This window comes from Oryctolagus cuniculus, chromosome 5 (genome assembly GCF_964237555.1).
Source record: "Oryctolagus cuniculus chromosome 5, mOryCun1.1, whole genome shotgun sequence".
Taxonomy (NCBI): Eukaryota; Metazoa; Chordata; class Mammalia; order Lagomorpha; family Leporidae; genus Oryctolagus; species Oryctolagus cuniculus.
Window position 1 is genome coordinate 144,550,844 of NC_091436.1, and position 21,474 is coordinate 144,572,317.

The 21,474-nt window shown below is 46.4% G+C and overlaps 1 protein-coding gene across 2 annotated transcripts; it reads left to right on the forward strand.

The window, feature by feature from the left end:
* The first annotated feature begins 7,801 nt into the window (after positions 1 to 7,801).
* Positions 7,802 to 20,035, forward strand: RBM24 (RNA binding motif protein 24). 2 transcript variants are annotated; one of them, XM_051832606.2, is made up of 4 exons: positions 7,802 to 8,166; positions 9,175 to 9,298; positions 10,751 to 10,805; positions 17,835 to 20,035. In XM_051832606.2, the coding sequence occupies exons 1-4, from the start codon at positions 7,999 to 8,001 to the stop codon at positions 18,196 to 18,198; spliced, it is 711 nt and encodes a 236-aa protein (XP_051688566.1). In that variant the 5' UTR covers positions 7,802 to 7,998; the 3' UTR covers positions 18,199 to 20,035. The 2 variants fall into 2 exon arrangements, with proteins under 2 accessions (XP_051688566.1, XP_069930409.1); XM_070074308.1 differs by lacking the exon at positions 7,802 to 8,166 and adding an exon at positions 8,412 to 8,617.
* The last annotated feature ends 1,439 nt before the right edge of the window (positions 20,036 to 21,474 follow it).

Genomic DNA, 21,474 nt, shown 5'->3' on the forward strand with positions numbered 1-21,474 from the left:
GCTTTAGGAGTTCCGTGCCGGGAATGAAGGACAAAGACCAAATATTTACTATTTAACCATACTACATTTCCCAACAGACAGAATTTATGGGTCTGAGAACCAATGGAGAAAATTAAGAGTGGCGCTGTTTACCATCACCCTCTAGTGAGTTTGTGCTCCCTGTCCCTGCCAATCTGTCCTGGTTCAAAAATAGAACTCCTTAGCCAGGAGTCATGGCAAGCATCACATTGAACCACAAGCTACAATTGCTGCTGGACACTTCCGGTTCCTTATGTCTAAGGGACCAGCAGAGAAAAAGAAGTCACCATGGCAATAGGTATTGCCCCCAGTCATCGGGAGAAAATGGGCTGCTGTTATGAGACAGGCAGTATGGCACTCATGTGATCCCCTGGGGTGCTCCTAACCTAACCCTAACCTATTTTGACAAGTAAATGGACAAGTGCAGAAGCCACACTGTGAAAGGTACATGGTAACCAGGGGTCATACCCTGTGATGGTTACTGTGATGGTTACTTTGACGTCAACTTGTTTAGGCTTTGGTGCCCAGTATTCCGTTTTTGTTTTTGGTAAAACCCTAGCCTAGATGTTGCTATAAGGTATTTTGGAGATGTGATTGACATTTAAATCAGTTGATTTTAAGTAAAGGAGATTATTCTCAATAATCTGGTAGACTTCTTTCAATCATTTGAAGGCCTTGAGAACACAATCTGAGGTTTCCTGGAGAAGAAATAATTTCGTCTTGAGACTCTAACATAGAAATCCTGCCTGAGTTTCTGGCCTGCCTTCAAATTTCAGATTTGCCATGCTACCCAGTTCCTTATCTCCCTCACCTTCTTTCCCTCCCTCCCTCTCTAGATAGATAAGTGATAGATAAGTAACTGATAGATGGATAAATGATATATAGAGATGATACAAGATAGATAGATAGATAGATAGATAGATAGACAGACAGACACATATCCTACTGATTCTATTTCTCTACAGATTCTTGATGCACAGGATGAGGCAAGACACCCAGTTCAAGAGATGTGATAGCTCAGGACGAGAAGAATGTAGAAAGAACAAACTTTCTAGAAAGAATAAAGAGATGACTATCAGTTGCAACCTCAAGATCCTCCCTGGAGCAGCAGAAGCTGTGGCTCATCCCATTAACCTCCCACTTCCAAGTTCTGTCAGGAAGAAATACACACGAATCCTGGAGGAGCTTCTCCCCTAACTTACATGGAATTCAGCCTCATGGTGGGGAACAAGCCACAATGGACACTGTGACACACTGCCTAGGTCTTCCATCAGGAATGAATGAAAGACTTCGGTTCCCAGGTGCTGGAAGTGCCTTCTGCTGTCCGCCTCTTATGGGGGACACACTCACTGATGACAGAGGCAATGACGGATAAGGGACAGATGCCAAGGCTCTCAATGCCAATGCCTCTCAACCCTGAGGGGCCATCCCAGCTTCAGATCTCCCATAAGGGCTCGCTGTAGGCTCTGTTGAGGCATCATTGCAGCCTAACTTCTCCCTGAGCTGAATCTTGTTTCCTTCCACAAGCTGAAAAAGAAGTGTTAGCGTCTCCAACTACCCAGTAAAAACAGCCAAACCAAAGAAAGCAAAATCTCCATGACTTCATTCATATGGAAGTCAAAACAGGCAAAATTCATGAGAGGAGGGCAAAAGCAAGAGCATCCCAGCAAATCAAGTCACAGTCTTGGTGACAATGTGACCCTTGGACTCAATCCACACCTGGAACTTGTCCAACCCCTGAACTTTTCAATTATAGGAAACAATAAATTCCATTTTGTTATTTAAGCCAGTGTGAGTTAGGGTGTTTCTCACTTGCAACCAAAATTTCCAACTGGTACAACGGTGTCAATTAGGATTTTGAAAACCCGCCATCAACATGCAAGCTGGTACCATGCATCAGAAGATCTAAATATGGGCAAACCCTTGCACCTAACACACATACTTGTAATAATTTATTCATTCAACAAATATTCAAACACAGATTATGTGTCAAACACAATTCTAGGAGGTAAGGTTTTAGCAGTGAACCTGTCAGAGTCTGTTGTGGGACTCAGATAATAATCAAGGATGTGCAAAAAGATTTATGCATAAGGGTATTAATTTCACAGCCCCTTATAATAGGAAAATGTTGGAAGTAATAGAAATATGCAACAAAAGGAGACTGCATAGGGACTGGCATCATGGCCCAGAAGGCATCTTGTGTCAGACTGCATGTTCGAGTCCAGCTGCTCCACTTCTGCTCCAGCTCCCTGTTAATGCACCTGAGAGAGCACTGGAAGATGGCTCAGGTGCTTGGGTCTCTACCATCCACATGGAAGAACCAGATGGAGTTCCAGGCTCCTAGTTTTGGAGAGTAAATCAGCAAAAGGAAGTGCTCTCTCTCTCTCTCTCTTTCTCGCTCTTGCTCTCTCTCTCTCCTTCTGTAATTCTGCCTTTCAAATAAAATAAAAATAAAAATAAAGTAGATCTTTTTTTTTTTAAAAAAAAAAAAAAGGAGATTGTTAGGGCTGGCACTGTGGCTTAGTAGGTAAAGGCTCCACCTGCAATGCCAGCATCCCATATGGGCACCAGTTCAAGTCCTGGATGCTCCACTTCTGATCCAGCTCTTTGTTATGGCCTGAGAAAGCAGTAGAAGATGGCCCAAGTCCTTGGGCCCCTGCAACCACATGGGAGACCTAGTAGAAACTCCTGGCTCCTGGCTTCAGATTGGGCCAGCTCTTGCCTTTGTGGCCATTTGGGGAGTAAACCAGTGGATGGAAGACCTCTCTCTCTCTCTCTCACTCTGACTCTCTCTCTGCCTTTGCCTCTCTGTAACTCTGCCTTTCAAATAATAAATCAATCAATCTTTAAAAGGGGGGGGGTTGGTTGCATAAGCAAACTTTGGGTCATTTGCATGATCAACTGCTTTTTAGGCATTTAAAAAATTGCAAACGCTAGTTAGTGATAAGTGAAAATACTCATCATATATTTTTAGGTGAAAAACAGGGTGCTGGTGAGACAGGATACTGCACATAATTCATGTGCGTGCATTTATATGTGTACATTTTCAAACACCAGTAAGAAAACCCTAGAATTTGATTTTCTGAAGCATCAACAGTTATTCTGAAGAGTAGAATTGTGGGTGATTCTGATTTTCTTCTTTATGTTTCTTCAAGCTTTTTCATAATTTTCTATCATGAAGATACCTTTCCATTGTTATCAGAGAAAATATCAACTCTACAACCTTACAAAATGATGGTCATTAAAGTAGTTCATTCTCAAGCCTGTTACTTAAAAAGGAAGCACCGCTCGCATATTAACCACTGGGTCTGAGCTGACCCTCAGGACACATCTTTAAACAAAGGGCCATACTGGCATCTTCCATTCTAGGGTGGATGGGCAGAGTTTTTTCTAGGTGTTGGAACTGGATAAAGACCACATGGGCAAGGCTATTTCCACTGCACTGTGCCCTTTGCCCAGCACACAGCTACATCATTCGTAGGAGTCTGTCATCAAGAGAGGTCACCCAATACCTTTGGAGAGTATCATCAGTTCTCTAAATATAACCCAACAGCTCAGAGACTTAAAACCAAAGTACACCCTGAGCTCCAAATGGGAAGAAGCTCATGGTGGTTGGGGGGAGGGGGGTTGAAATGTTTGCATTCTCTTTCTTGCCTTTCAGAGTTACAAAACAGAATTTAAAGTGTGGGGACATCAAAAGCCACTTCCACCCAGGCAATTGGAAACCGCTGGGAGGGTGAAATTGGAAATGAATTTTATCCCCCCCACACTTTCAATTTTGCCCTTGACATATCCCCCAAATAACCCTACTCTGCTTTCTGGAATTTTGCTGTCAAAGAGGCATTACGACTTTAAGCACTGCATAACGGTTACAAATTCCCATTTCACTTGACTTACCAGCTTAGATATGGTTTAACGCAGCATGAATAGGTTTCCCCCAGAGGTGGGTCTGAGCTGCGCCAATGAGGTTTCTGACTGTGAATTCTCCTGCACACTAAAATAGCTGCATAACCTATTGCACACATTTGTTATCTGCTGCTAAGAGAGAATTACCAACCCACCCAGAGAAACAGAAATGCAGCTGACTATGGGCCTCTCCAAAGGCCCAGAAACCTGTTGGTTTTGCATCAGAATGCACACACAGGCCCCCAAAAGAAGGTAAAACATTTCCAAAAACCAAAAGAGGACTACACTGAAGCTATATTTTTGTGTTTTTTTTTTTTATTTTTAAATACCCAGCCTAAATTCTCTGCAAATAGTCAATTCCAATCAAGAACATATTTCTTCTCAAATTTGGAGATAGACATATCTTCAAGATATGAATTCTTTTTGGTAAGTATTGCTCCGGTGCTAGCTAATGAAGAACTCGGGGGAGGGTCTGAGTGGTGTGTAAGAGGTCTAGTGACTGTACACACTCTGCCTGCCCTCAGGTGGCCACAGCAACTGACTACGCCTCAATGGGCTAGCCAGTTGTACTTCTCAATCTGCACAAAATATTACTCTCTGTTTCTAAAATTCTTCTAGGCTTGAGCTAGGAGTTGATTTCCATGATTAATTTAGAGGGAAAGGGGTCAGGGTGGTGGGGTTGGGGGAGAAAAGGGATAAACGAATGTGAGACTTGTGAGCCGAGTTCTGACCTCTAATAGTCAGCTGAAGGTTTTGAACATAGCGGACAATAATTTACTGTAAGTAATAAAACAATATTGATCTTGCCAAGAAGTAGGAACTGAGGATGTGGGCCCATCCATACGGACTAATTTGGATATGACAAGCTTGGAACCTATTTATAACGTTTACAGACTTTTACAGCTCTTTCTTTCCAAAGAAGCACACATCCTATTGCACAAGGTCTCTGAATATACAAGCCTCCTCTGCCAAAAGCAGCTGAGAAAGCACAAGGATTATCCAAGTATTGTTTTCCAAACCTGAATCCATAATGGGTAATTGTACAGAAACATGTGGCACTTTAATAGCCCTGAATCTTTGACTTCAGAAGCATGCTATGGCCCCAAAGCTACATGGTTTGATGGCTCGGATTCATAAATCCATGAAGAATGGATCTGGCCATTGTGACTGTGCCCACCTCTGTGCAGGTGTGAAGCAAAAGCCATGGTGGGCAGCAGTAACACTTAGCACAGTGGAGGGGGCCACTTGATGAAATTCACCCAGCTGGACTGCGTATGGATTATGGCTTCCACTTGAATTGGTTTGGAAAACAAGGAGCCATCATCTCTCCTCACTTGTGTTCTCAGAGACTCACACAATACCAGAGTAGTAGCAATGCTCTAATTATCTCTGGAATTCAAAACCAAGGAATATCCAGGCATTCTCTGTACAGAATGAATACAAGGTTCCAAACAAAACTATCAAATATTTGCTGTTCCCTTACAAGAATAAAAGCACACCAGGCAGGGTTGCCTGGGACCTGTAAGGAGAAGGGACGTGCTATGTTCCCCTGGACAAAGGCAGGGAAGCGTCTCCAGAAGCCAAGCTGTAGGTCCAGGTATTCCAGCCTGGGCTCAGAACTCCCTCGTAGACCTCACCACTCTGCAACGAAGCTTCTGGCTGCAGTCCCAGATATCCTTCTTCCCTGGGTGGGCTCCCTGTCCAGGCAGAAAGGTGAGACAGCCAAAGGCATCATTCTCACAAAAAGATGGTGCCTGAGCCTGATCCCAGAACAGCAATTCTTAAGTGGCACCATAAGATGGACGTCAAATAGTTTTAAAAATGCTTCCTCTGTTTCGCCGTCTGCTTTGTTTTCTTAATTTTTAAAAACTATCTTCCTCATACTAGCCGAGTGCCTTTTGAACCTGAACTTGACTTAAGCAATGGAGACAGCAATGTCAATAAGTGTACTTTGTGGCTCTCAATCGTCTATAAAATACATATTTTTAAATTAAGATTTTTTTTAAATGTGAATTTTGCATAGATTTGTTACATCTCCCACTGTGGGGTTCAAGCTCCTGGAGACAGATGACCTCAAAAAGTCAACCCCAAGTCGGCGAAAGGAAGCAAGATGCAAAGCAGAATTAAACGTTTTGCACACAGATATTTGCATCCCCACTATCTTCAGCAAATGTAACACTTCTCATCCTCTTGAGTGGACTGCAAAGGCGTCCTGGAAAGAGAAATCACATGGGTTACCACACACCGAGAGCTGCTTCACAGGGAATAAACGGTGCCGGAAGCGGGCAAGGAGTGTGGGAACCTCAGGGACAGTCTTGGTGAACACACGCACTTCTAGGAAACCCGGCACTGACAGTGGTGGGAAATGTGCTTTTTCCTTTACTGCATCGGTTCAAATCTGAGAGAGGAGCAAATGCTTCTGAGGTCTGATTGGATGCACTCTTGATTAAAAGAAGTTGCAAAAAGGGGGGGGGGCGTATAAAGAAACAGATCTAGGGTAGGGGGTGCACTGTGTTCCGCCAATGTTTTCAGGTCTGCTGGTTGAAATCACCTGTCCTGTAACAAGCTGATTTCAAAATTCAGACCTTTAGCAATTACATCCAGATAAAATAGATGAGGTCATGTCACTAAATGTTTCTGTAATTAAAAAAAAAAAAAAAAAAACACATGAATTCTTTGCTAAGGGGGGGAAAAAAGGGAGGCTCTAGGATGAGACATCTGTACTCATCTCCCCAGATAACTTAAGCTAGGGAGCAAACACAAATTCGGCGACTGTGGGGGGCTGAAGGACTGATTTACGGTGCCCTGAAACAGACAGTGGTGCCTCGTGGACACACTTGGTGTGGCTGGGCTGTGAGCAATGGAAGCTAATGATTCTCCAAGCACACTAATCCTGCTTGATTTTTTTTTCTTTCCTCTTTCTAGCTCTACCTCTCTGGTTCTCCCCAGCAGCGGGTTCTGGGAGCTAAGGAAAGTTGGGGTCCCTCCTTCTCACTCTCCAAGCCTCAGACGTCCAAGCTCCTCGGTTCCCTCGCCCCCACCCCCGAAAGCCCGGGAGGGGACTGACCTCTCCGCGAACCGCCCCAGGCCTCAGGACCCCCGGCTCGCCCAGCCCGCCCGACCCCGCCGCCCGCAGGCCTGGAGCCGGGAGCTCGCGCCACCGGCTTTGGAAAGCAACGTCGCTGCCTCCGGGGCGCAGTCCTCGCGCCCTGGGGCCCGGCCGGGGCCACGCAGGGGTTCCCCAAGACTTTGATGAGCTACAACAGGCGACGCCGAAAGCAAGGCCGCCTCCAGCCGCTCCCGACCCAGCGCCGCGCCGCGCCGCGCCGGGAGAGAAGCAGCTGTTCCCAACAGCTGGGGGGCGGCGGCGCCGGGCGCCCCAGGTGCTGCCGCGGCCAATCGCAGGCGTCCGGCCCGCCCCCTCCCCAGCCGGGCGTCGACCCCCGGCCCGCGGGGGAAGGGAGCAGAGAGGGCTGGGAGCGCCATCCTCCGCACTCGTCTCGCAGCCTCCGCGGCGGGAGGGACGGACGCGGAGCCAGAGCCGCGCGGAGCCCCGAGCCGGGCCCTGCCGCGCGCCCCCCGCCGCCCACCTCCGCGCTCGGACGCTCGCGACGCCGACCCTCCCCACGCTCCACCCAAGACACCTGATTTCTCAGAAAGGACCATCTACCTCTGAGCGCGCCCCGCTGGCTCCGCGGCAGGACCACCCCTCTCCAATCGTTCCTGACCTGCGCCCGCCGGGGTGAGTGCCAAGCGCTCGCAACATTCTCTCCAAGCGGCTCCTACCCCTAGACGATCCGGAGAATCTGGACCGTGACCGGCAGGGGGGGCGGGAGGAAAAAGCCGGGTCGAGTCTCCCGGGCTGCCAGCGACTTCGGAAGCCCCGCGCCCCGCGCCCTCGGCCGCCCCCGGCCGCTCGCCCCCGCCGCGCCGCCGCCCTCGCCCCCCGGCTCGCCTTCGGCCCCAAGCGGCGGTGAGAGGCTGCGGGAGACGCGGAGCCGGAGGAGGAGGAGGCGCAGCCGCTGCCCGAGCCGCAGCCGCAGCCGGAGCCCGAGCCGCGGGGCGGGCGCGAAGATGCACACGACCCAGAAAGACACGACGTACACCAAGATCTTCGTCGGGGGACTGCCCTACCACACCACCGACGCCAGCCTGCGCAAGTACTTCGAGGTCTTCGGCGAGATCGAGGAGGCGGTGGTCATCACCGACCGGCAGACTGGCAAGTCCCGGGGCTATGGATTTGTAAGTTGCACCAGCGGAGTGGGGGAGCGGGGCTTGGAGGTTCGGCGCGGGCGGGGAGGGCCAGGCGGCGCCGGGCTCCGGGGGTCGCGGCTGCGAGCCCCGCGCGGGGAGTCCGGCGGCCGTGAGCGGCGCTGCCCCTGCGCTCTGGGCCGAACTGAAACTTTGCGCGCGGCGGCGCCGGGCAGCGAGGGCCCGCGTCCGCCTCGCTGGCTGCGGGCGAGGACCCCGCGCGCGGCTCTGTCGGGGGGTGCGGGCGGGCGGGGCGTGGTGGACGGAACGGGAGTGGGAGGCCTTCTGGGTTTGGGGTGCGGAGCCGCGGCCCCGCACGGTCTCTTTCCGGGCTCGGAGGCCGGTGGCGGAGCGCGCTGTTGCTTTGTGAAAATGCGTGTGTCTTCCGGCCGTTTGGGCTGGGGCGGGGAGGGGGCTGGGGCTCTCCCTTTTCATGGCAAAGGTGAGGTTCTTGTCTGCTCCTTGGCCGAACTGCAGGCGACCCCAGTAGGCTATCTGGAGATTGAAACGTGCTGTTTCGGCCGGAGTAGGACAATAGCCCTTGTGGCTGGGAGTGTTTGCGGGGCGGCTGGAGCGCCGAGCAGATGTGAGGCTGCACTTCCTCTAACGCAAACTGAGCCTCCGAGGCCGCGTCGGACCTGCGGGTGGACAGGGGGCAGTCGGCCTGGGAGAATGCTGAGGCGACCTGCGAATCCGGGCTCCCGGCTCTCTTAGGCCCTGCCAGCCCCCTGTGGGACTTTGCGGTGGGGGATGGGGGGTGGGGGGGGTGAAGGGTTTCCTCCTTCCTTTTCTCTTTCTTCTTCCTTTCTGGCCTTTGGAAATGGGAATCAAGGAGTAAGGGCTGGCCAAAGCAAACAAAACAAAAAGGAAGAAGAAAGGCAAGAAAAGTTTGATCTGGATTTTCATCACGAGTGACTTGGCCAGCGAGTCCCTGTCTCCTTCGGGGGTTCATTGAGAGCTTTGTATGTATGTCTGTGTGTGTGTGTGTGTGTTGCTAAGGTCACCATGGCCGACCGGGCAGCTGCAGAGAGGGCCTGCAAGGATCCCAACCCCATCATTGATGGCAGAAAGGCCAACGTGAATCTTGCATACTTAGGAGCAAAACCAAGGATCATGCAACCAGGTGAGAAACGTCTGTCTCCCCTCCCTACCCCCAGCCCCCAGAGCCCCCTATTTAGGAATAGAGTGATTCCCCATTCAGAATTCAGGGGCTCCTTGAGACTCTGTACCTGTGTTCCTTGAACTTGATTCTCCCAGGCTTCACAGAATTGAGAGTGGCAAACACTTCTTTCAGAATCTACCTGTGCACAAAAATGGATCTGGGGGGTTTTTAGACGCTTGGGACACACACACGAGTTAGGCTGACTCATCGCTTCCTATGTGACATACGCTGGAAGCAGCTCACAGATTTCCAGTTTGTAACCCTTCGTAGATAAACTTATGGGTGGGTCAGACAGGCCAAATCTGCCAGCTTCTTCCAGTGGACTTCCCTGCTTAATGTGGTCTTTCCTTTTATCACCAGTTGCACTGTGCTCAGAGCAGGCCACCTAACTTCAAGATGAATGGGGGGGAGGGGAGGATCCAGATGATACATTTTAACATAAAGTTACAGAATATTAGCAATCAAAGGAAATAGACTGCATCCACTTGGGAACCCCCAAGTTACAGATAAGCAAGGGATGGGTACTTGGAGATGAGAAATTATTTTGCCCAGAGCCTTGCACGTAGCTATAAATTGCCAAAAGGGAGCAGCATTTCGTCTATGTGAAAAAACGACCTTTTAGATTATTTACAGCACTGCCCTTTGCATTAGCACAAATAATCGAAAGTTGACTGTTGAGCAAGCGCAGTCTTTCCCTGGGGTGAACAGCTTTACTTGTTGGATTAAATCATGTGCTCTTTACCGTTATATCTTTCTATCTGGAATTTTGGAAAGAGCTTAACACTTCCAGCAGAACGATTTCAGCAGGAAATGAGGTTGTCGGGAAAGTGAGTGCAGGTGCAGCTACCCATTGGCCTTAAGAAATACGTATTTGTCCCATACGTAGTGTGTGTGCTATCCACTAAATGAGTTTTTGTTTGTGAATTTTTAGTGCTGTAAACTGTTAGACTCTTAGGCTTCTAAGGCATTGTCCAAACCATTCCAGAATATTCCAAATGACTTTTTCTAGATTTTTTTTTAGACTTTTTCTAGATTGAGGTTCAAAATTGCAGGAATGTCTGTGACATGTAATGTCATTGTCAAGTACTGTTGTCTTTGGTTTCATTCCATAAGCATTTTCCCCTGGTTTAATTTTCTAAGGTCTTACTCCGTGTTTGTCAACTGAACTTAGTAAACTTTTTTTTAAGTATCCACTTTAAAAAAAACAAACAAAGAAACTCTTCATTTTGGATGAGGGATAAGCATTTATAAAACTGATTTTTAAAAATGTATCTACACATACATGACATTTTCCTTAAAGTATCCAAAAAGTGATTATCTTCCCTAAGTCAAAGTTGTGATTACATTTGATATGTAGGAGCAATAAAAGCCTAACCATGTGCAAACCGAGAATGTGGTATGTTTTGTTGTTAGGTTTTGCCTTTGGTGTTCAGCAGCTTCATCCAGCCCTCATACAAAGACCTTTCGGGTAAGTTGGTTAATCAGGCCGTCCTCTGTTTCACCATAGCTGTTGTTGGTTCACCTGCCTCTTTGTTGTGTACAGACAAGATCATCATGTCACAGAATGTTCCTGGTTATACATCCTGACAATATGTTTGTGTATTCTTAATGCTGAGACTAGAACTATTTTTAGATGAGTCAAGTTATCTGACCAAGTATGCAGCCTACAAAACAGGCAGATTTTGAGCTTATGATTTTAACATAACCAAACAACCCAAACCTACCAGGTAGGCCTTATGTACAGGACCATTTGCATCCCAGCGCCAATACTGCTGTTCAACTTGACTCAATTGTATTTATCTCTTTCTAACCTGACAGGGTTCGTATACAGTTAAGCTAACTGATGAGAAGGATACGATGATAAGAGGTGGAATAGTTCTGTTTGGAATTAAACTCTGTAACCAGTAGACTCAGACACACGAGCTCAGATGGTGATTAACGATGCATGGATGTTGGTGTTGTTTTTATTTTTCACAATAGTCAATAGCCCTCCGTGTGCTTTATTTTATTGATTACAGTCATGAAGTGGTGTTGATAGCTAAACTGTGTGCTTTTGACCTAATTGAAAAGAGCTGTAGTGACAGTGTTTTCTTCTCCTCGGGGAAGGGGCTCTTTGCCTTTGGGTTTTGGTGGTGGTGTTGAGGAGTGCTCTCTTTGACTTTGCCTTGGGAAGCAAAGGGCCTTTTTTCCCCCCTTGCTTTTAAGCTGTAACCTGTGACTTCCACTTAACCACATTTTTGTAGTGAGTGCTAAATTGTGTGATTTCTCTCTGTAAGAGTACAGATTCATTGCTTGCATGTCCTAAGTTTCTGTTTTCTGGGGAGTTTTCTGGGAATGGGGTTCTTTCTTTTGCAATGTGTATCCCTTTCTAGGCCTGCTAAAGTAAAAGTTTAACTGCCGTCTCCAGAGTTCACGAGCACTAGCCAGTTTCTTTAGTTTTGAGTAGCATAGAGCGAGCTTCCACCTCAGACCGAGCTCAGGCAAACAGCCTGGCTCTGTCTGTGGTGTCCCTGGGTTCTGTGGCTACCAGCTGTTCTCTTCTGAAGTGCTGCTCACCTCCCTTCCATTCAGACATGATGTGGGTGGCAGAGTCCCCTCCGGCCCATGTCTGTCCTAGGTGCTAGAGTGTGTCGTGGCAGTATTCCACCTGATCAATGGTTCCACCAATGCCAGAGATGGACACTTCTTAAATGTTCTAGCTGTTCAAGGAGTGTTTTATCCTGGGCACCAGTTTCTCTGCTAGCTTAGTGTCTATATGTTTAACCTGGAGGGCTGGAATCTGTCCACATAGATAGATGTCTACCATGTGTGTCTCCAAGACTAAAGCAAAAAAAAAAGTAATTAATAGTTTAAATTGACTTGGAAGAGGCAAGTGATCTTTTCCATGAACACCTAATAACCCTCCCTTCAGCATATACCTGTACCTCGCTGTTGTAGCCACCTCCTGCTTTCAAGCTGTAGAAGAGTCTTTGGTCCAATAAGATTAGTTAAAAAGGTTCTTCATATATCCATAACTGGGTGTCAAAGTCCCATCCAGGCTAACTGGATACTGACACAAAGGGTAGGTTGATGGGTCCACGGTAGATTTCTGTGAACACTGCTTTGGCCAAGTAGGCGTCCTGTTTAAGGTGGGACTGGGAAGGAGCACATGCCTTTCAGGTCTTAAGAAGTGATGGTAGGTTTGTTTAGTCATGCTTGCCCACTTTGAAACAGCTATAAAATTAAATCCATCAACAGATATTAGCATGTGTTTATTTTTTCACCATGTTTGTGGGTGATGCCAAATGAGGAAATTGCATGTTAATTTGGAAGCAAATATAATGCCAACCCACCAAGAATGACTAATTGCTAAATAACTTGGTATTGTTTCAAGTACAAAAGGAATTCAGAACAGCAGAATAGATGGATTAGAGGAGTTTGACAAGGCTGTGGGGGGAAGGATGGGACCAGACTTGGACCAGTTTGATTTAGAATTGGGCCGAAGGATAGGACTTGCACGGGTGGTAGGAAGCTTGGGTGTTTGAGAAGGGTATAGGGCCAAATGAGCACACACAAAGGCACAAGGGAGAAAAGATTCGGTGTGTGGTGAAATCAGACTATGCAGGGAAGGCCTTGCGAGCTGGCTATGGTGAAAGAAAGTGCCACGTGGAAGTAAGAACCACCAGGATACACAGGACGTATGAAAATTTTAAGCCACACATGTTTTTATCCCTTCTGTTATTAACTGTCTTTATAAAGAATGATGACACAAACTTTTTTTGAACTGGAGATTCTTATTAGAAATTGACAGCATTCCTTCCAAGGTGGGACCAAGCAGGTTCTCTCTTTTTTAAGGGGTCCTTGGCCTTGCTTTAATTCCCACAGTCTGTACCTAACAGATCATCCCTAGCTATCCTAAATGCTACTGGAATTCCTCATGTGCTTATTTTAGGCCTGGAAAGAAGCTTCAAGAATTGTTCGTTTTACTTGTTTGAAATTCTAGTAGCTGAATTATTTATTGTTTCATGTGGTCCTTAAATGACCCCCAGGTCTTCCAAGACAAAACTTTGACCTGAAGGAGTTTCTGATGTAAGACAGTGGGCAGATGTAAAGAAACTGGAGGATTTGCTGAGCAGTGTCTTACAAATAGTTTCTGTTCAAAAATAGCAGCGTTTTCTTATTGAAACTTTGAGAACAGACCCTGGATCTATAAGGAGAAATTCCTCACTAATGTGGGCCACGTTGGACACCCACTCAAACATTTACTCTCAGTATACCTTTAAGTGCTAAGTTTTATGCTAGGTATGCTAAAACCGTGCTAGTTAGTTATGCTGTCCACCAAGGCAGGGCAGGAGGGACCATAACTAACATTCACCAAACACCTGCCACGTGCATGGTGCTGATAAGGGATTTGCATACATTATATAACTAAATCCTCACAATAAGCGTTTGATGAAGGCACTGTCAATGTCCTCTCTGTGGCGAATAAATAAATAGATAAATATATAACCTGAGACACAGAGAGGTTAATTAACTTCCCCCTGTCACAGGTCTGGTAAGGGTTAGGCCTGATTCCTCTGTGGCAAGCTGTAGCCAAAAAAGATATAACTCTCTCTCATAATCTAGAAAACTAATGAGCACCAAGGAAGGCGTCCATGTGGCTTCAGATAAGGAAGGGAGACATCAGGTCGGTGGGAAGAAAGTTGGCCTAGATTTTACAGGATGGTGGAGGAGGAAAGAGAACAGTTTTATAGAGCACTGTCTTGGCCATTTGGGCTCTTCCCTAGAAAATTTTGTCCAATGCACAGCTGCCAAGGGTTGATGATATTAGTCCCTGTCACATAGGAAAAGTGTGAGACTAAAAGGTGAACCTTCTGGGTAGTGGGGGCTAGCGCTGAAGTGGAGGGGATCTGGCTGTTGACAGATAGGAATGGCATGATGATTGGCATCCCTGGTGAGCAAAAGTGAGAATATAGGGATGTGTGCATGTCCAGGAAACAGTTTAAGGAGTCCAGGTGGGGCTGGCACTGTGGTAAAGAGGCTTAAGCCATCATCTGCAGCACCAGCATCCCATATGGGTTCAAGTCCCAGCTGCTCCACTTCCGATGCAGCTCCCTGCTGATGGGCCTGGGAAAGCAGCAGAGGGTGGTCCAAGCCCTTTGGCCCTACACCCATGTGGGAGACCTGGATGAAGCTCCTGGCTTCAGCCTGGCCCAGCCCTGGCAGCTGCAGCCATTTGGGGAGTGAACCAGCATATGGAAGATTTCTCTCTGTGTAATTCTGACTTTCAAATAAATAAATCTTAAAAAAAAAAAAACAAAACAGGTGACCTGTGACCTGGGTGTGAGGAAAAATGCAAACAACTACTGGAAAGGTGTTTTGAAGCCCGAGCAGAAAAGGCCTAAAATGCCAAGGATGAAGATGTTTGCACTTAGTTTTGGGGGGATGCTGTTAGGGGCCGAGGACTGCTGGGAGCAAGTGAGCGAGACTCGGCCTCCGTCAGCAGTCTGCATGGTGAGCTGGGAGAGGAAACCACTCAGGACATCACTTCAGAAGGCCCAGAGGGAGGTGGGCTTTGCGGTGGCGGTGGGAGGGGGGCGTTCATTTGCTGCTTGGGATGCCTGCATCCCATAGCAGAGTGCTGGTTCAAGTCCTGGCTGTTTCACTTCTGATCCAGCCTGGGAAGGCAGCAGGTGATGGCTTTAGTGCTTGAATCCCTGCCACCCATGTGGGTTACCAGGGTAAAGTTGGAGCGAACCAGCAGATGGAAGATCTCTCTCTCTCTCTCTCTCTCTCTCTCTGTGTGTGTGTGTGTGTGTGTCCCTCTATCTTTGTCACTATGCCTTTCAAATAAATAAGCCTTTTTTTTTTTTTTACTAAAAGTCGCGGATGTCAAAGAGCGCAAAAGCGATGGGAAGAAAAAGAGAATGTAGTACATTTTCTCTGAAAGTCACCGGAGAAGCTGCTTGTAACTGCTGGGCGTGTGTGCCCTGTGGTTGACAAAGGACAGGGGTAGATAACGCAGCAGGAGGGAGGGTCCCAAGTGGTCTTCCTGGGTTCCCTGGACGGTGCAGACAACTCAGGCTATGGACTTTGCGAGGGAGCTCCTCGCCCCGGTCCGCCGAGTCCGCCTCTGCTTTCCTGCCCCAGCGTATTTTAGACTCCGCAGTCTTCTGGGTTCTGCCCGCCCCTCAGCCTTAAAGGACTGTAGGTTTCCATTTGCCTTCCCGACAGCTTCCGAACCCTCGCCAGACTTCACGTGGGCGTCTGCTCCGCCACCGAACTTTCCACTCTGACTGGTCGGCTTTGTCGAATCAAAACGACTTCTTAATGTAAAGTCAGTGCGGAGATGGGAGAGTCTCCTTAGCAACCCTTTTTAATGCCGTCTTCACACACAGGCACAGATTGAACTCAGTCTGTTTCTCAGACACACTTATTCTTGGTGGGCTCTTCCTCGCCAAAGATGCAAACCTAGCAACCCCCATGTGGTCCTGGGAACTTTGGGAGCCCAAGGGGTTAATGTTTCGGTATCAGTGAGCTTCGCTCTGGCCAGCCTCCGCAGCTGATAGATGTTTCACTCTGGCCTTATAAAGACATTTTACCCACTGGAAACCTTTGTGGCATGACAGGATCAAAAATAGCCCGGCTGCAGCCACTGCTGTCCATCACCACACACAGACTGGCAGGAGAGCAGTCTCTTAGCCGGGTCTGCACATTGTGGACGTGGCGGCTCCAGGGACAGTGTTCCCTAAAGCCGCACCTGTCGCCTGCCCTGCAGCACAGCTTCTGTGTGCCTGGCCAGGCGTCTGGCTTCTGACAGGCCGTTAAGAACCTCTCTAAGTGTCCTCAGCCACACTCGGGGCCGCCCTTTCTCCTGGCACTGGGATCCATCTGGGAGCCTGGTGAAATGGAGTGTATTTTTATCGTTGGGAGTCAGAGGTCTTTACCCTCTGCGATAAATGCATCTTTTTCCATGGGTGTCTGTCCATGAGTGCTGTCTGTAAAATTCTGAAAAGGCAGAGCATAATCTGGGTTTTGCCAAAATCTGCATGTGCACTTTTCAGTTTCCAGTTCTTTGAAGTTTGAAGATTGTTATTTGCGTTTGGAGTTACGACTTGACTTGCCAGCAACCAGCTAGCATTGTAGTGTGCTATTTTTAGAAATAGAGAAGACTTTAAATAAGGAAGATGGAAATAAATCAGAGATTCGCGGTAGTGTCTTACATGGGCAAGAGTGAGAGTTGACATGCATGGGTTTTGTTTTTTTTTTTAAATACCTGTTATGATTTATTTTGTAATCAAATGAACTTTTATGTAAGGTCCTTTAAGTCTGCCTTGCATGTGAGCCGTGAATGTATCATTTTAAATGGTATTTGATGTTGTCTCATTTTCTTGACCTGTTGCAGGCTAATGTATAATCATACTGTGGATTTGTATAAACTACTGGCTCATAGGGTAGACTGAAAAGATGCTAATGCCATCTACTTCTGTTGATGTTGGAGGATGGAACAAGAGCCAGTATATGTGCAAAAAGAAAAAAATGTTTTCTGATGCTGTAATCCTTTGACGTTTCTATTAATTTTAGAAATAACTTAGGTGTCTTTGCCTGGCCCTACTTTCCCCCCAACCTCATCATTTCCCCAAAACCCCTTCTGTCTGTCTCGCGTAGAGATAAACAAGCCGACTGACCCTCAGTGGCCTGGTAACCCAGCAGGTTTGATTGACCGTTGTGTCCTTATGACTTTTATGGGGGAACAAGGAAAGAAAGGAAGTGAGCGTGCTGTGCATTCTCGGGGACTCACTGCCATGACTGTTCCTAGCGTTTTTGTAGCTTCCCACAACAGCCTCTTGCGACAGTCAGCTGCACTACAGTTCGTGTGAGAAGTGTGATTCTGCTGTGTTTACACACTTGTGAACTTTTAAACTCCTTTTTTTATTTTGTCGCCTGCTTCTTTTTTATCATTATTTTTAATAAGGGTGATTGAGGTTGCAGAGAGATTAATGTGTGCTGCGTCTGCATAGCGACTTCAAGTAGGGTTGCCATGATAACAAACGTGGATTTTGTTGCAATTTATTCCCACACAGAACCAAATGATTGTGGTTCACTTTGTGTGTCCTGTCTTCAGGACCAAGAATTGGTCTGTGTGCTAAACATTTTTCTTCTATGAATTTGTTACAAAATTTTCTAAAGTCGTAACCCATGAAGCATGCATTCCGAGCCCTGGTGAGCTTCACTTATTTTCCAAGCTCTGGATCTCTTCTATGTAGTGGTTTCCAAATCATTGTACATAAAAATTCTAGCAGGGAGCATATTGTGTTTCCGTGGCCGAATTCTTTTAGGGGCACCCGATGATTTGGCAACTGCCAGGGTGCTTCCCATGGACCACTAGAAAGGCGATATTGTGGCAACCCTATGCTCATAATAACCACTAAATTTGAGTTTGCCTTATCTCTCTGTACAATGAATGCTGCAGATGGGAGGTGAGCGCCGCCTGACTTTCTTTTCCATTTCTCAACAGGATACCTGCCCACTATGTCTATCCACAGGCTTTTGTGCAGCCTGGAGTGGTCATTCCGCACGTCCAGCCCACAGCAGCTGCGGCCTCCACCACACCTTACATTGATTACACTGGAGCTGCCTACGCACAGTACTCTGCCGCTGCCGCCGCCGCCGCAGCTGCCGCCGCCTATGACCAGTACCCGTACGCGGCGTCTCCAGCTGCTGCGGGATATGTCACCGCTGGGGGCTACGGCTATGCAGTCCAGCAGCCAATCACCGCCGCAGCACCTGGGACAGCTGCTGCCGCCGCGGCCGCAGCTGCCGCCGCCGCTGCCTTTGGCCAGTATCAGCCTCAACAGCTGCAGACAGACCGCATGCAATAGACCAGCCGTCTGATCAAAGTTCAATTGTTTTCTCTTTCCCCTCCCAATTTCCCAATTTTTAGTAGCTCAAAAGAGGGTTAACAATGACTTAACAGCTTTAAAAAAAAAAAAAAAAAAGAAAAAGAAAAAGAAAAAGGAGCAGTGCTGGGGTGAAGCAGAATTATTTTTTGTACTATTCCATGGAATGTTCTAGATGAGAGAGAGGTGAGAATGAAGGGGGATGGGCGCAGTTTTGGAAATCAATCCCAAAGAGCCTGAGTACAGGAGAGGCCGCCACGGCGCGACGGCAGGAGTAACCTTGGAACTTCACTTTTATAACAGGATTTTATTTTTGCTCTTTTTTATAGTATCAGGGAAGCAAACCGCCTTTTACCAGTTAGAAATGCTATTTGAATCTAGTCGAACCAGGGAATACAGAGTGAGCATATGTAGCTTGAATTACCTTTAAAAGAAGAATTTTTTTTTTTATACACACAAAATGGGAAAAGCACTGATTGTCATTTTTAGCAGTCACTGGGGGCCTGGAGAACTTTTTTTCCAGAAGGAAGGTCGTGTTCTTACTATCTCAGACATGGGCATCGAACAATCACTCTAGGAGGGGGCAGTGGGCACAATGGTGGACAGGCACCAAAGCTACTTTCTCATCTGTCCCGTGGGCCAGTGGGACCGTGGAACAAAGTGATGTGGAATGAACGGGTGCAACAGCTGTACAGACAATCAATAACACACACAGTTCTGGAAAGAACACATCACTTGTGCTTGTGTGATGAGCTTGTCACATTCTAATCCCTCTCCCCATCCTGTTTCAATTTTGGGAAACTTGTATCTGCTGGTGTCAGCAATTCTGATTCCTGAACAGGATCAGGCTTCTACTACAACAGCCGTCTCTTTCTATTTATTGTGTCGACTCGTGGCTTCAGAATCAAAGCAAGGCAAAGTTTGCAGACTCAACCCTTAAGATCTGTCTTAAGGACGTTTATTTTTTTTTCTCCCTTTTTAAGTAATTTTCCACTTTTTAGTATCTATTTCAGAGTCGTATTTAAGACTATTTATTAGTGAATACAGTACATGAGACAACCAAGTTTCTGAGATTACAGTTCTTCAAAGGGTAATGATAATGTGGTTTATACTGTGCCTTAATAGTAATGCTATTTAAGATATTTATTTTTAAGTTTTACTATGCTGCACTCTAAAGAAAGGAACTTTAGATGTGACACTGTAAAATTATGTATTCATCTCATGGCATAAATTATTTAGTAGGTCTAGATGTAGCATATTAAATATTAACCTATTCAACTAAAGAGGTTGGCTTGGATTTATTTAAATTCATATGTGCACTGTATAAGAGAGTACTTTTACATTAACACATTTTAGTTTATTTTAGTTTTTAGGTTTTTTTTTTAAAAAAAAAACAGGATATATTGCTAGTTTCATGCTTCCTTCTCTGATTTTTGCTCATGTAAATCTCATTTATCAGTAATTCACGCCTTTAACCCTCTTCTTATGTAGTTTATGTAGTTTTTAAATGCTGCTTTACATTTTTCTTCTGAAACTGCAATACTTGCGATTTTTACTCTTAAACTAAATTGAATACTATTTTACACTGTATTGGATTTTTATACTTGAACAATTTCATACAAGGGAAGACAGGTTAGCATTTTTATGGACTTTCTCCATTATCACTGGATTTACTTTTAAGTATTCCCAAACTAGACAGTGTTATTATGTAATGTAGACATGACTCTCCTGTGCAAATTATTTATTCATTGTGTATATTGCTTTATAACATTTCAGATCTTCTAATCTATTCACTTGTATTAAATATAATTTTTAAAAACTTCTGTTGCACTGGCTGTTTCCAATTCTGTGGTAAAGGTGAATGCTCTGTCTTTCTAACTAGCGTGAGTATCCATGATTCACATGTACTGTTTACAGGGAGCATAACGCTCTTCCTGGATGCCCTGTTTTTATGCCTTGACAGTAAATGTCACTAACTTAATGTCTGTTTTATACTTAGCAAGAGATACAGGCTGTCTCCCACTAGTGAACCTTGCAGGACTGGTCACATCCCTGGAAACCGTCCAGCTGACGATGGCTTGAAGAGGGTGGGTTCTAGAGGGGACCAGCCCATCAGATGCTGGACCAGCACAAGGGAGCAGGGACCAGGTGGGCTGAGGTTTAGGGCTAGACCCTGGCACTTTATCCTACTCCCATTTGTGCGGAGATGTTTACAGACTGAGAAAAACAACACATTTTATGTACATTAAAATGAGGCCAATCATCTACTACACAGCCAATCATACAGTAAGCAAATGTTTAGGAAAATCTGTTAGCAGCAATTGTAGTGCCCTACCATAATAGCCAACCAAAGAGAAAGTCACCTTTTGGGATGTTTTCATATTTTAAATTTCTGTCCACAGCAGTGTGGAAATATCTAGTGAGGTGCATTAGAACATCAAATGAGTAACTCCTATGAATTATCTTTAAGTATATAGTTATCATGGAATGGATTGCTTGCTGTTCTCTTGGTTCTGATAACTCCCAGATCCACAACACAGTATCTTTTATTGAATTTCATTAGTTTTCAATAATTATAAGGCATGTGAAGCTGTGATAAATTTCCATACCACACTTTCTGCTTTATAAGAATCATACCATGTAGAACTCTAAAAAGAAAAGTTTCTCATGTAATGAGGAAGAGTGAGTAGCCGGGGCACCCTGTCTTCATTGGTTATGCAGGTGGTGTGTATTTGTGGAGTTAGAGAGAACATCAGGTCTGAGATCCAAGGCACTATGTGAAGAATGGTTTCATAACTTACCAGGAGGGTGATCTTACACTCTAGGAGCTAGGAAAACATGGGCTGACAGTAGCCACGGCAGTTACTCTACCTCTCAGACTGTGTTGATTAAATGGATGCTCGGGTCTGCCTCCTTCCCAAATCCATGTTGAAATGTAATCTCCACCATGAGGTGTTAAGAGTGGGGTCGGGTGGGACTCTGCCTTATGAATGGATCAGCACGTTCTTGCGATGATTGGATCATGCGTTAATGGGTTATCAGGAGAGCGAGTCTGTTAGAAAAGCCCACTTGGTCAGGTCTCACGTGCTTTCCGTCCCGCTATGTCTCACCCTGCCAACTTCAAAACTCCACTAGCAAGAAGGCATCCACAATGCACAACCTTGACCTTGGAGGGGACCCCTGAGCTGAAAGAAGCCACCTTTCCTTACAACTTACCCAGTCTGTGCTTTTGGCGTTCCTATTCGGAAAATGGACTCA